Below are 13,835 nucleotides of genomic sequence, written 5' to 3'. Positions count from 1 at the left end.
ATATACAACCCCTAGTCTGCCGAATTTACTTAGAACCTCCAACCTCAGATCTTATTTTTCTACCTCTTACTATTACTCCAAGAACAGAATGTGCAAAGGCTGAACTTAAAAAAAAAAAATACAAAACTGAACTACAGGTGTAATAAAATGTTCACTCCTATTGATTTGGGCTAAGGATTTGTTTCCTTTCTTAAATTAACTTTTTATTGATCACTGCTATGACCTTAACTTGTATAGTTTTGTTGGCCTTTTTCCTTAAAAAAATGGCTCTGATATTTATTTCTCTTTTGAGTAGTATGGGAAAAACCTTATTGTGACCTTTCGTGAGCCAGTGACCTCAAAAGAAAGTAAATATTTACAGCACGATCCTCATGACTTTGTTCAGGTGAAGTTCTCTGGACAGCAGTGGGCATCCCCAGGGCTTCTCCAAGGAGTACAGGCAGGGGCTTGGGCAGGATATTGGGCACTGATTTGGTTTGCCCAGTGTGGGCACCTCCTGGGATCTCAAACCAAATTTTGGTCTCTGAGACCAAGTGCCTAGAACAGTGATTCTCAAACCCGAGCATGCACAGGCATCAGAATCCCCCTGAAGGGCTTGTTAAAACACTGATTGCCAGCCCCAAAGTCTGAATTTCTGATACATCACACACACACAGGTGAGCCTGGAATTTGCATTCCTAACAAGTTCCTAAGGATGCCGATGCTGCTAGCTCTGGGAGCACACTTTGAGAACCACTTGTTTAGGTTGTTCCTAGAGACAGAAGACCTGGGCTTGTGTCCCAGCAGTAGGATGGAAAGAATCCAGGTTCTGGAGATAGAACCAGATTCAAATCTGTGCACCCCTACTTACTTGTTGCCTGCCCCTTGGGCCAAGTCTTATCTCTCTGAGCCTCAGTTTCTTCATCCTCAGAATGGGAATGATAACGTCTGCTTCCTGGGGTTGTTGGGAGTTAATGTACACGTGCCAGGCACAAAGAGCCCCCAGCCCCAGGAGCAGTAGTATGGCAGCTCCTGGCTATGCAGTCAGTGTAAGGAAGCGCCCTCTCTCAGCAGTCAAATGTTTCTGCATCATGGGAGTTCCTGAATTCTTTCAGGCCTGGTTTATTGAGCTATTCTAGTTAATTAACAGATACAAAGACAGGGTCTCCTAAAAATATAGGCCTTCAGCTCAACGACCTTCCTCGCACTTAGATTAATTCCTGAGGGCTATTGGCAATGTGTGACTTGTGAGCATGTCCTCACCTCTCTCAGGGCCTTGATTTCCCTGTCTGTAAAAAGGAAGGGGTTGAACTAAATGATTTGCTATCTCAGAGGTTTCTTCTTGCTCTGACAAGTCTATGATTGTTTGACTTAGAACTCAGGGCATTTATTTCAGGATAGTCTGTTGAAATAAAAACGAAAACAAAAAAAAAGGCCCTTGGTTTTATCCATTTATTTATTTTTAATGTCCTTAAACTTCCCAGCCCTCTTTAACACTGGGCAACTGCACAAGAATTCAGACAACAGGAAGCATAGCTAGACAGCCTTAAAATGCTCCACCATAGGGATAGAAATGGTTTGTCTGTTATTTAATAGTGACATCTAGTGGCTTTTCCTTATAGAAGACTAAAAAAAAAAAAAAAAGCAACCTAAAAAACCAAACCCATTGCCATTGAGTCAATTCCGACTCATAGCGACCGTATAAAAATAAGGGTAAAACCACCCCATAAAGTTTCCAAGGAGCATCTGGTGAATATAAACTGCTGATATTTTGGTGAGCAGCTGTAGCACTTAACTGCTACACCACTAGGGTTTCCTATAGAAGATTAAGTTATGCATTTTCCTGTTGAGTCATCCTAAGTTCAGCTGATTCTATTGCAAACATTCACTCAACAATCATCGCTTACTTTATGTCAAACATCATGCCAGGCCCTGAGGGGCTTATAGCAATAAATGATACATGGGCCCTGTGCTCCCAGAGCTCACAATCCAATGGGAGAGGCAGACAACAGTCACAGCGTGTTGTAATGAATGCCCCAATGGGAGACTTCCAGGGCAATGGGAGCAGAGGAGGGATGCTTAACTCTGCCAGGTAGGTCAAGGAAAGTTTCATGGAAGAGGCACTCTTTCAGTAGAGTTGTGAAGGAGTTTGCCAACTAACCTACAAAGAACAGGTAGAAGTCATTCAAAAACAGTGGGCCCACCAGCTGGAAAGGCAGGGGGCCTGCAGGACCATTGCCTACGACCAATTTGGAAAATGAAGAGTACTTCTGTATACCTGGAGCATAGAGTGTAGAGCAGGGTTTCTCTGCTTGGCACGGTGGACTTTTGAGGCCGGATAATTCTTTGTTGTGGAAGGCTGCCCAGTGGATTGTCTGATATTTAGCAGCATTCCTGGCTTCTACCTGCAAGAGGCCAATAGTACCCCTCTCTAGTTGTGACAACCAAAAATGTCTCCAGATATTGCCACATGTCCCCTGGGGGGCAAAATCGCTCCTGCTGTAGAGGGAGCTTGCTAGAGGTAAGGCTGGAGACAGAGGTGGTGACTGGGCCCAACAGAGTTATGGCCAGCATGTGGAGAAGTTTGGCCTTTGTTCATAGTTGATAGGGAGCCATTGAGAGATCTTAACTAGAGAACGACAGGTGAGATATGTGCCATGGGAAGGTGTGGAGGGGCAGGGAGGCCGGCTGTGAACCTGCTGCAGTGATCCAGTAGAGAAGTGACGAGGGCCTGAACCTACACATTGGTGGAAAGGATGGCAAGTTAGTAAGAGCTGGAGTCAACAGGGCTTGGGAAATGTTCAGATGTCTGTGGTGAGAAGAGAGAAGTCAAAGATGACCCCTGGGCTTCTTGCTTGCACAACTCTTGGTTGCGATAGTTGTTTCCACAAGTGCTTATTAGTGACAGAAAAAAGTTGGCCTAGACTTGTAGAGGGCAGCAAACCTTTCACTGTATTATACTTCTAAAGGCCCTGTGGGCATACAGAGACATCAAAACAGTGAGTCATTAAATTTACCCAGGTAACTGGTGGACTGTCATGACTCCAATTTAAAGATACGACATCTGGTCATCTTAATTAAGTGCCAGTTTGGTCACGAGCTAGTTCTGTTCAATTACCACTAACTGAAACAGGCTGAGATGTGAGTATGATTTTCCTGCTGCTGAGTTTGGCTCAGTTATTTAAAATGAAATCAGTCCAATCAGCAGCACCCTTCAGTTTTGTGTCAACCTGAAGGAGGTTTCCAGAAGCTACTACAGCCCTACTGTCACCTGCATCTTGCTCTGTTTTGATCCCTGCCTGGATATGGGCATTGCCAACAGAACAAGAAGGTATAGTGGAGATATTGGGGGATAGAATCAGAATCCAGATGTGTTGTGACAGGCTTAGACTTACTCTAACTAGAAGAAATTAAACAGGGCCACAAAAACAACGGCATCAGTCCAGGGCAAAGTGGTTTTGATTTCAAAATAGCACATGTGTGAAAGAATAGAGGATTTTAGTTGACTGTGTATGACCGATGTGGCCTGGCTGCCAAAAAGGCTGATGCGATCTGAGGCCACATTAAAAGAAATGGTGTCTAGAATGAGGGAGGTGATAGACTGCCTGCCCCCTTCTTGTCAGAAGTTACTTGTCAGACCATGGCTGAAGGGCCATGTTCAATAAAGTAGAATACATTCAGAGGCAAACAGCAGTGTAGAGATTAGTCAAAAAACATTTAACACAAAGAAGAGAAGCCTGGGGAGGGGGCATAAATGTTGTTTTCAAATATCTGCAGCCATGCGTGTGGCTCCCCTGAAGTAGACCCACATGATCTAGAAGTACCGCTTGCCGCTGATACTGCTGACAACTCCCATAGCTTTACCTTAAGCCCACACGGCTCTCTGAGTGCTAGATCTGCCCACTCCACTCCCTACCAGCCGTCTCCACTTGGATGTCCCACGGGCACCTCAAACCTTCCCCCAGAAACCTGGGAGGCATACTTAGCCCTTCCTCCTCCCTCTCCCCTACATTCATTTTACCACCAAATCTTGTTAATTCTACCTCCCAAATCTTTCTCTGGAGTCCCTGTGTGGTGCAGTTAAACACTCAGCTGCTAACCAAAATGTTTGGAGGCTTGAGTCTGCCCAGAGGCACCTAAGAGAAAAGGCCTGGCAGTCTACTTCTGAAAAATCAGCCATTGAAAACCCTGTGGAGGCAACAGAGGAAAAAGGGGAGTCAGGAAGAGGAGGAGGAAACGGAATATGTGGCTAGTTGTGTACATAAACAACCGCCTCCTTTGCCGTGAGACTGGAAGAACTGGATGGAGACCAGCTACCATTACTGAACACTTTGATCAAAGATTCTATGTAAGAATCCTGATCAAAACGGAGAGAATGTGAAACAGAATTTCAAATTCTAAACGGACTCTGGACTTTCTGGAGCCATGGAGGCTGAATGAACTCCTAAAACTATATTGCTCTGAGATCGTCTTTAAACCTTAAACCAAAAATATCCCCTGAAATGTTCTTAAAACCAAACAATAGTTTAGCTTAACTAGTAAAAAAAAAAAAAAAAAAAGTCTGCCTTGAGCATTATGCTCTTTTAAGAACTGTCTATACGGGATCAAACTGACAACACCAACTCTAAAGATTAGACGGGAATCTTAGGGGGCGATGAGTTTATGTCAACAGGGGTGGAACAACTCAGAGAGGAAGGGTGAGAACAGCAGCACCATTTGAAGAATGTAGTCAATGTCACTGAATCGTACATGTAGAAATGGTTGAATTGGTACATGTTTTACTGTGTGTGTTCTCAACAATGACAACGACATAAATAAAATTTAAAAAAGAAAGAGAAAACCCTGTGGAGCACAGTTCTACTATGACACACATGGAGTCATCCTGAGTCAGAATTGACTCAGCAGCAACTCCAAAAACCAAAACCAAACCCCTTGCCGTCGAGTCCATTCCGACTCACAGTGACCCTGTAGGTCAGAGTAGAACTGCCCCATAGAGTTTCCAAGGAGCGCCTGGTGGATTCGAACTGCCGACCTTTTGGTTAGCAGCTGTAGCTCTTAGCCACTACGCCACCAGGGTTTCCCAGCAGCAACTAGTTTTTAAGAAATATTTCTCTAGTCTGCCACTTCTTCCTCTTTTGTCTCACCTTCTGTAATAGCCTCTTAACTCATTTTCTACAACTCCATCTCCACCCACGGTACAAGGTGATCTTTCTAAGGCACAGATCTCATCATGTCACTCCCCTGCTTAAAACCGTTCAACGACCTCCCTGTTGCCTACAGAATAGTCTAAATTCTTTAATATGGCGTCTGAGACCTTCCACGACCAAGCCCTGGCTCGCTGTCGATCCTCAGTCCCTGCCACTGCCCCATTACTCCCCAGTCAGACTTATTCAAAGTGCTTCCCCCACACACAGCAGGCTAGTGCATGCCTCTGTGCCTTTGCTCATACTGATCCTTCTGCCTCAGACTCCTTTCCTCTCTTCTTGCCTAGTTCTTACTTGTTTTTCAAGTTAAAGCACTAGGACCGCTTCCTGTATCTTTAGTCTAGGCTTGGAATTGCTACCAGGGGCTTTCTTTTCACCCTGTACTTGCTCCAATCATTAATAAAACATTATATGGAAATACTCTCCTTAGGTTCCCAGGTCTTATCCCTGTCTGTAAACGCAGTGCCTGACTCAGTGCCTGGCACACACTAGTTGTTGAGAGTAAGCAAGGCTTGCATTGAACTGATCATTGGCAGAGGGCCACCCATGTCTCTGTGCTTACTTGCCTCCCCAACCACTTTCCTATCAGGTTGTGCTTTCGCATCCTCCATTGTTCTGGGTAGGAAGGTCACTTCTCTGACATTTTCCTAGCAACTCTCCTCTCAGAATCATGGGCATCCTGGATCCTTTGTCCGACCAAACCTCCAAGATGTTATCCGCCCACCACCAAGGCACAATGCAATTCAGGAGGCCACTGGACCCTCCTGGAGGCCTACCCTTCACCATCTCTTCCTTTTCACCCATGGAATCATTTTTTCAAGCAGCATCAAGTGATTCCAGTTAAGGCATTGTGGGCCCCCAGGACTATATTCCCTGAAAGAAAAGGGCAATTACTGAGTCCTCAGAGCAGCTGTCATCTTGATACCCAGGGTAGCTGTGTGTGTGTGTGCATGCATGCATGCGTGGTACCTGTTGCCGTTGAGTTGATTCCAACTCGTGGTGACCCCGGGTGTTAGAGTAGAACTGTGCTCCATAGCGTTTTCATGACTGTAATCTTTATGAAAGCAGATTGCCAGGTCTTTCTTCTGGGGCACCACTAGGTGGGTTTGAACTGCTAACCTTTAGGTTAGTGGTAGACTGCAAACTGTTTGCAGCACCCAGGGGCATGTGTGTGCAGGCCCCTCTAACTTCTCCATTGCAGTGACAGTCCTTACAGTGTAGAGACTGTGGCTGCCCACATCAAACCACCCTCAACATATGGGTGCTACGAGCCCTTCAGATTGAAGATGTACTGGATTCACACATCCCTAATACTAGAGACTCTCTGAAGGTCTGTCTCTGCCTCTCGGTGTTGCCTCTTCTTTCTCTCTCTCTCCATATGGGAGTGGTGCTTACAAAACCCTGATCCTGACCGTGGCTGGCCCTGCTGCTTGGGGTCTGTCTGCTCTGAAAGACAAGGATGAGTTTGTAGGAAGGACAGCCTCAGACTTACACTGTGGTGCAGTCTAGGACTTACCAGAAGATGTCACTGTAGGCTTAAACCAGGAGAACAAGTTAGGTGAGGACTGCCAGTTAAGCGTGAAGGTGACTCCATAGTGGGGTTTTTAAACACCCAGCACTCCCATTACAATGCATGCCTGGAAAAACTGGTTGAAAGGTTAATCCAAATGTGTCACTGGACTTAATAAATTTCTTTTTTCCCAAATGATCAGTCTAATTGCCACTAAACTACACCTCAGGCCTACCATAAAGGCTTCAAAAATATTTACTAAATGAATGAATGAATACCAAAACTGGGAGTGGAAGGAGGGAGCCCATTGGTCTAATAGCTATCTTTGTTGACAAAGTCTATCAGGGAACAAAAATTGCTACTCTTTGGTGCTGGGTTTTTACAGAGATGAATATTAGTGACACCAGCAAGGTCAGGTCTTAGAAAAGGAGTTAGATAGTGAAGGTGGCCTTGGACCTTTTCTATCCTTACTTCCAGAGGCTTCTTCTGTGCCCAATGCTTGTTTACTCCAAAAAACTTATAAGACAGTTAAAAAAAAAATCCTTCGTGTGATTTTTTTCAAAGCACTTGAAAGATTACGTAGTTTTTATATAATGAGGCATGACCTTCCCAGTCCCCAACTGCCTCTTTCCTGCTCCCCAGAATAGTTCATTAAATAGGCAATTAAAGCAGTTATTGAGATTCTGCTCTGTGCCAGGTATAAAAGCCAAGGTGCAAAGCCGGAATTGATGGGATGAACGTTCTAGAAGAATAGGACAAAGCCCGTGTCCTGTAAAAAAGAGTTTAAGAGAAAATACAAACAAGCGATTACAATTCAATATCAAAAGTTTTAACAAAGGCCAAGCATGGAAATGCCGTGGTGACATGGAGGAAGAAGTGACAGCTGGCAGCAAGGGGTGGGGGTAAATTGTTTAAAGAAGCAATGGCACTTGAACCAGAACTTGAAGGATGAGTAGAATTTGCCAGTCAAAGAAGAGGGAAGGCCACACCAGGCGAAGGGAACACCATGCATAGAATAGAAGCATTTCTTTCCCAGGATGCCTGAGTTGCTGGAAGCCCAAGACTCGGGAGAAATGTTTCCTCAAAGGACCCCAGCCAACAGACTCAGCCAGTTAAGTAGGTTTTTCTGGCTTCACATGCATGTATCCAGAACCACCACGCTCTCAGATGGTATCTTAGTTTCCTGGGGCTGCCGTAGCAAAATACCACAAAGTGGGTGGCTTTAAAGAGAAGGAATTTATTGTCTCATGGTTCTGGGGGCCGGGAGACTGAGATCAGGGTGTCAGCCAGGTTGATTCTTTCTGAGGCTCTGAGGGAGAATCTGTTCCATGCCTCTCTCATAGCTTCTGGTAGCTCCACGCATTCCTTGGCTTGCAGCTCCAGTTTACAAGGCATCCTTCCTCTGGCTCCCTGTGTCTGTGTATAATCTCCTCTTTTATAAGGACACCATATAGAATTAGAACCCACTCTGCTCCAGCATGACTTCATGTTAACCTAACTGATAACATCTTTCTTCAAAGACCCTATTTTCAAACAAACTCATGTAGACAAGCACCAGAGGTTAGGATTACAACATATCATTTTGGGGGGAGGCATAATTCAATCCATAACATGGCAATGAATAAAATTCAGAAAAGCTGCAAGCCACTCCTCAACTTACCTTTGTTGAAGAAACTAAATGCTAATATTTAATGATTATTGTTGTTTTCCTTTCCCAATATGGTTTTCCATGACTTCATCCTTCATGCACTGTACCTGAGTGGAAACTCGTTTCTTACTAAAAACACAACTCCAGGGTTGTTTCTCCCCTTGAATGTGCCTGATCGCATCATAGATCTCAATGTATCTGGTGTGTGTGTGTGTGACTCTGTGTGTGGAGGCGTGGTTTAAATGTTTACTGGTCCACTGCTTGGGTACCAGAGTTTCTCAGTTTGCAGCTCAAAAGAAAAGATAGCTGCACAACAAAACATCCACATTTGCCGATACCCAGGTGTCCTTTCAGTGGGTAAAGAAAAGGAGCATTTTGGAGGTGATAGAGTTAACTTTCCTATGCTAGGAATATTCTCATGTGAGTGAAGGCTGAAAACTAAGGTAGTAGCTTACATAGATGCCATTGGCAGCTACCATGTCTATTTCAGTCAGTGACTAACCACGATGTTTATTTCTGGAGGCCCTGGGCTGCCCTGCCTATCTTTACATTCCACTCCCATAACGTAGGAGCTATGATGTTACTCCAGCAGCCAGAATCAAAAGCTTCATAGTAGGCACGCCGTCATCTGAGTTTTTGTTTTTTAATAAGATATCTAGATTAGACTGGGTATTGGAAAAAATGCTTTTATATATTTAGTAAGAAAGATTAGAATTTGAACTCATTTTATCAAGTCCATATCACTTCAATAAATCACTTGCTTCACTGAGTCTCCATTTCATGATTGGTTGATGGGAGTTTAGGGGTGGGGAGTGTGAAATAAAATGGTGGCCTACTTCCCTGATGAGGTCATTGGGAGGATTTTGTCATTGGTTGAAGGGGGAGGACAAGATACTTCCGTTACCTGCAGTATCAGTAAATTGGGTGAAAGAAATAGCTATCTGGCGGGACTAGTGGGACAGAGAGAGGGGGCCTCAGTGCGATTCACAGGACAAATGCCACGAGATACCCATCATCCTCTGCTTGCCTTCCCTACTGGTCGGTGAGCATCACATATGCCATGCACCTCCCTGACTCCACCTAGGTCACCCATATCCCTGACTATTGGTCTTTGTGCTTCTTCCATAGGAACTTCCACTATATCACCATCCTCCGAGACCCAGTGTCCCGCTACCTGAGTGAGTGGAGGCATGTCCAGAGAGGAGCAACATGGAAAGCATCCTTGCATGTCTGCGATGGAAGACCCCCAACCTCTGAGGAGCTGCCCAGCTGCTACACTGGTGATGACTGGTCTGGCTGTCACCTGAAGGAGTTCATGGACTGTCCCTATAATCTAGCCAACAACCGCCAAGTGCGCATGCTCTCTGACTTGACCCTGGTAGGCTGTTACAACCTCTCTGTCATGCCTGAAAAGCAAAGAAACAAGGTCCTTCTGGAAAGCGCCAAATCAAATCTGAAGCACATGGCGTTCTTCGGCCTCACTGAGTTTCAGCGGAAGACCCAGTATCTGTTTGAGAAAACCTTCAACATGAACTTCATCTCACCATTTACCCAATATAATACCACTAGAGCCTCTAGTGTAGAGATCAATGAGAAAATTCAAAAGCGTATTGAGGGACTGAATTTTCTGGATATGGAATTATACAGCTATGCAAAAGATCTCTTTTTGCAGAGGTATCAGTTTATGAGGCAGAAGGAACACCAGGAAGCCAGGCGGAAGCGCCAGGAACAACGCAAGTTTCTGAAGGGAAGGTTCCTTCAGACCCATTTCCAGAGTCAGGGTCAGAGCCAGAATCAGAGTCAGAATCCAAATCCAAATCCCACTCAGAATCTGACTCAGAATCTGACTCAGAATCTGACTCAGAATCTGACTCAGAATCTGACTCAGAATCTGACTCAGAGCTCGAATCAGAAGGAGAACCGGGAAAGCCAGAAGCAGAACCCAGGTCAAGAGCAGAGCGATGGCAACACCAGCAATGGTACCAATGACTACATAGGCAGTGTAGAGAAATGGCGTTAAATGGCTCAGACAGGCTCTTGCCCACTTCTCCCAAAGCGCCAGTAAAAATATGGCAAATCTCAAAAGATGAGAGTGTCCAAACACATCCTGCTTCCTTAATTTGGGAAGTTAAAAAGTTATGTTGCCTTTACAGTTGCCTTTCAATTAAATGTTATACTGCGCGCGGGTAAAACAAATCTCAATATGTAATTAAATTGTCTTCTTTTGGTTTTGGGGACTATTTATGAAATCCAAAACCTAAACCAGACTCACCAGAAATTGCTGTTTAGATATTTTGAGAAGTTCTTAAATTAGTTACGGAGACAAAATGAAAACATAAAATGTTACCAGTTAACTTATGGCTGAGAAATGGACTTTAAATGATCCATAATGCACTGTTAAAACCCAATCATAGAAGCAAACAGTTTTTCCAGGGGTGAGCATGAACAGAAGCATAAAATAAATTAAATACAAAACCTTTTGTTTTCTTCTGATTTGTGACGAGGAATCTATTTAAATAGAATAACTGCTAATGGCAAATTTTACCAAACTGTAAAAAATAGAAAATTTCTCCCCCACATAAGGGTGATTTTATGTAAAAATATTGGCCTTTCAAGTAGAACAGAACTCATATCTTGTTATTTAAGAGATGTTTAAAATTTTGAACTTTTTCTACCTTCTGCTGTTTAAAGGTTTTAAACAGGGTGTCTCCCATATTAAACAAAATATTTCCCCCCCCCCAAATAGAATATCAGTGTTAAGATCTAATTTCCAGACACTTTTGGGGCACTGTAATTTCAACAACTCTGAAATCTTTTTGGCGCTGCTTCTCATTCATTTTAAGGCTTCTCCGATTTGTGCTCATTCCAAATTAACCCATTTATAGAATCTTTCTTCATCATCTAAATGGTGTGTTGCTGAATTTATCGTGGTATATAATCCTGGATTAAAGTCAGGAATTTCTTTCTATAGAATTGTCTTATCAATGTTTGTGTAGTGAGGTCCTTATCAAGAAACTCTTGAACAGGAGAATGTGTCCTAAAAGATTGTTGAATTCATTCTTGATCAGATAGAATTGAACCTGAATGTGAACTGTTATTTACTTTTTGTACATCTTTATTGTGATACTTCCAGATGGACTGGCTATTTCTAGGCCATTGGTTCTTTTTCATGTTGACAGATGGTAGGCAATTCCAAGAGCAAAAATGGTAGAAGCAGTGGTAGGATAGCCAGAGTTCTTCAGGAACACCAAAAGCTGTACCTCAGTATTTTGGGTTAAGCCTTCTACCAGATTTTGTCTGAAGGAAGGACGAATGGAAAGAATGTTCTGCCTTGAGGTTAAGTAGCAGGAGCGTATGAACTGAGCAGAGTGATTTGGTGTAGTGTAAGTCTATGCAAAAACCCTTTTATCAGTTATGACTTGAGCAAGGTAAAAAATGATATGTAGTTTATTGTGCTATCTAGCATCCTGATTTTGGACAGTTTCCATTTTGTAGGTTTTGCTACACTTTTGTAAGGACTTACACTGACCCCTTGGCTATCAAGCAAACAGGGCGACTGAAAGTGGCATTTCTGTTTTCAGGAAAGAAGCGCTTAGAGGTGTGACCATGAAGTCACATCTTGTACAGTCTGCTCATTCGCATGATCTAGTTTCATCTGTAATAATATGGCCACAAACTGGACAAAAAGCTGAGCATTTAGATTTAAAAATGGATTTCCTTGACTCCAAGCTTGTAGCAGTAGATCTAAATTTTGTTCAGTCTGATAGTATTGCAGTCCTGGGAATTTTGAGAATTGAAAAACTGGAAGGAAATTAAAAAAAAAAAAATCAAACATACCTTGAAGTCAAGGTGTTTTCAAGTGAAATATTTTGTGTACAGTGTGTTTTTACAAATAAAGATTCTGTATATCATTATGGTATTTCGATTTTGTTTAGTTTTAATTGAAAATGTTTGTTCTTAAAATGGAGAGATACTGTTGGAAAGCAGGACGAAGCCCGAGCCAGTGGAAACGCTTGTTCCGGAAAAAGTATTTTGTGTTATTGCTGTGGTGTGCATGGTTTGCAGAGATTAAGTGCATTTTCTCTGTCTATACTGATTATTGTATATAGGGGATGTTATAAATATGCATTTTTGTCATCATCATGTAAATCCCATGGTTTCAACTGTAAACATCTGTCCAATGGTGTAGCTTTACAAATCCTTCACTGATTTTGTGTAACTTAACAATAGATATGAAATAAAGTTTAAATTACAGGCTCTGCGTAATTTCATGATTTCAAGGTTTGCAGCCACTAGACTTTGTGACATCCCAGACAAGCACAAAATTCTCTTTTTCAAGTTTTCTTTTTTCTCTTGGCAGCCAGACGTGGAAATGGGACAGCCTATTCTAATCCTCCACACTAGAATGGCCTTGTTGTTGTGTGCCTTCAAGCGGATTCTGGCTCATAGTGACCCTACAGGACAGAGTAGAACTGTTTCTTAGACTGTAATCTTTATGGGAGTAGGTCTTTTCTCCCGTGGAGCCACTGGTGAGTTCCAACCACCAATCTTCCAGTTAGCATCTGAGTGCTTAACCATTGTGCCACTAGGACTCCTAAAATGGCCTTAGTTTTGGGTATTTCTTTGTGGGAGTCATGCTCTTTCCTCTTTTGAGTAAAGCGAAGTTGTCAATGAAAGACAGAGCTTGCTATGCAAACGTGTGTATGTTTTAATTAGCAAATTAAATACTTGCATATCTAGGAGCATGTAGAAAGGCAAAATAGTGTTCATTTCCTATCTGTCACCTCTACCCACAGCGTGGAAGATAAAGATAAGCATTAAAGTATTGGCTTTTAAAGTCATTAACACAACTTGCTCTAATTATATTCAATGTACATATTTTTTCAAGCACACTCTTGTGGTTATGACTCTGGAAAGGAAAGATTAGTCCTTGCTCTTTTTCAAAGAGAACTTAGATTCCAGTTCCAAGAGACCAGAGGGAAGGAAGCCACAAATTTGGGGACGGAGGTTAACTATACTAAGCCTGTAAACTATTGGTACATATGAGATTTTACCCATCAAGTACTTATTGAGCAATGATTGGGTGGCCGAAGGTCTTGATGTATAAAGGTCTCGGGCCCCTTAAGACCAATGTGGGAGCCAAGATTTTGAAATATTTAGCAAATAAAGGTTGCATTCCTTCTCCCTAAAAACCAGTTGCTATGGAGTTGATTCCTACTCATGGTGACCCCATGTGTGTCAGAGTAGAACGGTGCTCCATAAAGTTTTCAATGGCTGGTTTTTTGGAAGTAGATGGCCAGGTCTTTCTTCCCAGGTGCCTCTGGGTGGACTCCAATCTCCAACTTTTCGATTAGTTGCCAAGTGTGTTTATACCACCCAGGGACTTTTCCTTCTCCCTGTTGTTGGGTGCCATCAAGTCGATTTTGACTCATAGAGACCCCATGTGTGACAGAGTAGAACTGGCCCATAGAGTTTTCTTGGCTGTAATAAGCAG

General features: G+C 43.1%; 1 protein-coding gene across 1 annotated transcript in view; it reads left to right on the top strand.

The window, feature by feature from the left end:
• The window catches only part of HS6ST2 (heparan sulfate 6-O-sulfotransferase 2), a 357,564-nt gene extending 344,974 nt beyond the window's left edge, over window positions 1-12,590 (top strand). Inside the window, 1 exon segment of the mRNA XM_023539950.2 lies at window positions 9,470-12,590. Within this exon segment, the coding sequence (XP_023395718.1) occupies window positions 9,470-10,361 (892 nt within the window). The 3' untranslated portion in view covers window positions 10,362-12,590.
• Window positions 12,591-13,835: the final 1,245 nt, after the last annotated feature.

Source organism: Loxodonta africana, chromosome X (assembly GCF_030014295.1).
Source record: "Loxodonta africana isolate mLoxAfr1 chromosome X, mLoxAfr1.hap2, whole genome shotgun sequence".
Taxonomy (NCBI): domain Eukaryota; kingdom Metazoa; phylum Chordata; class Mammalia; order Proboscidea; family Elephantidae; genus Loxodonta; species Loxodonta africana.
This window is presented reverse-complemented; position numbering and strand designations above follow the sequence as displayed.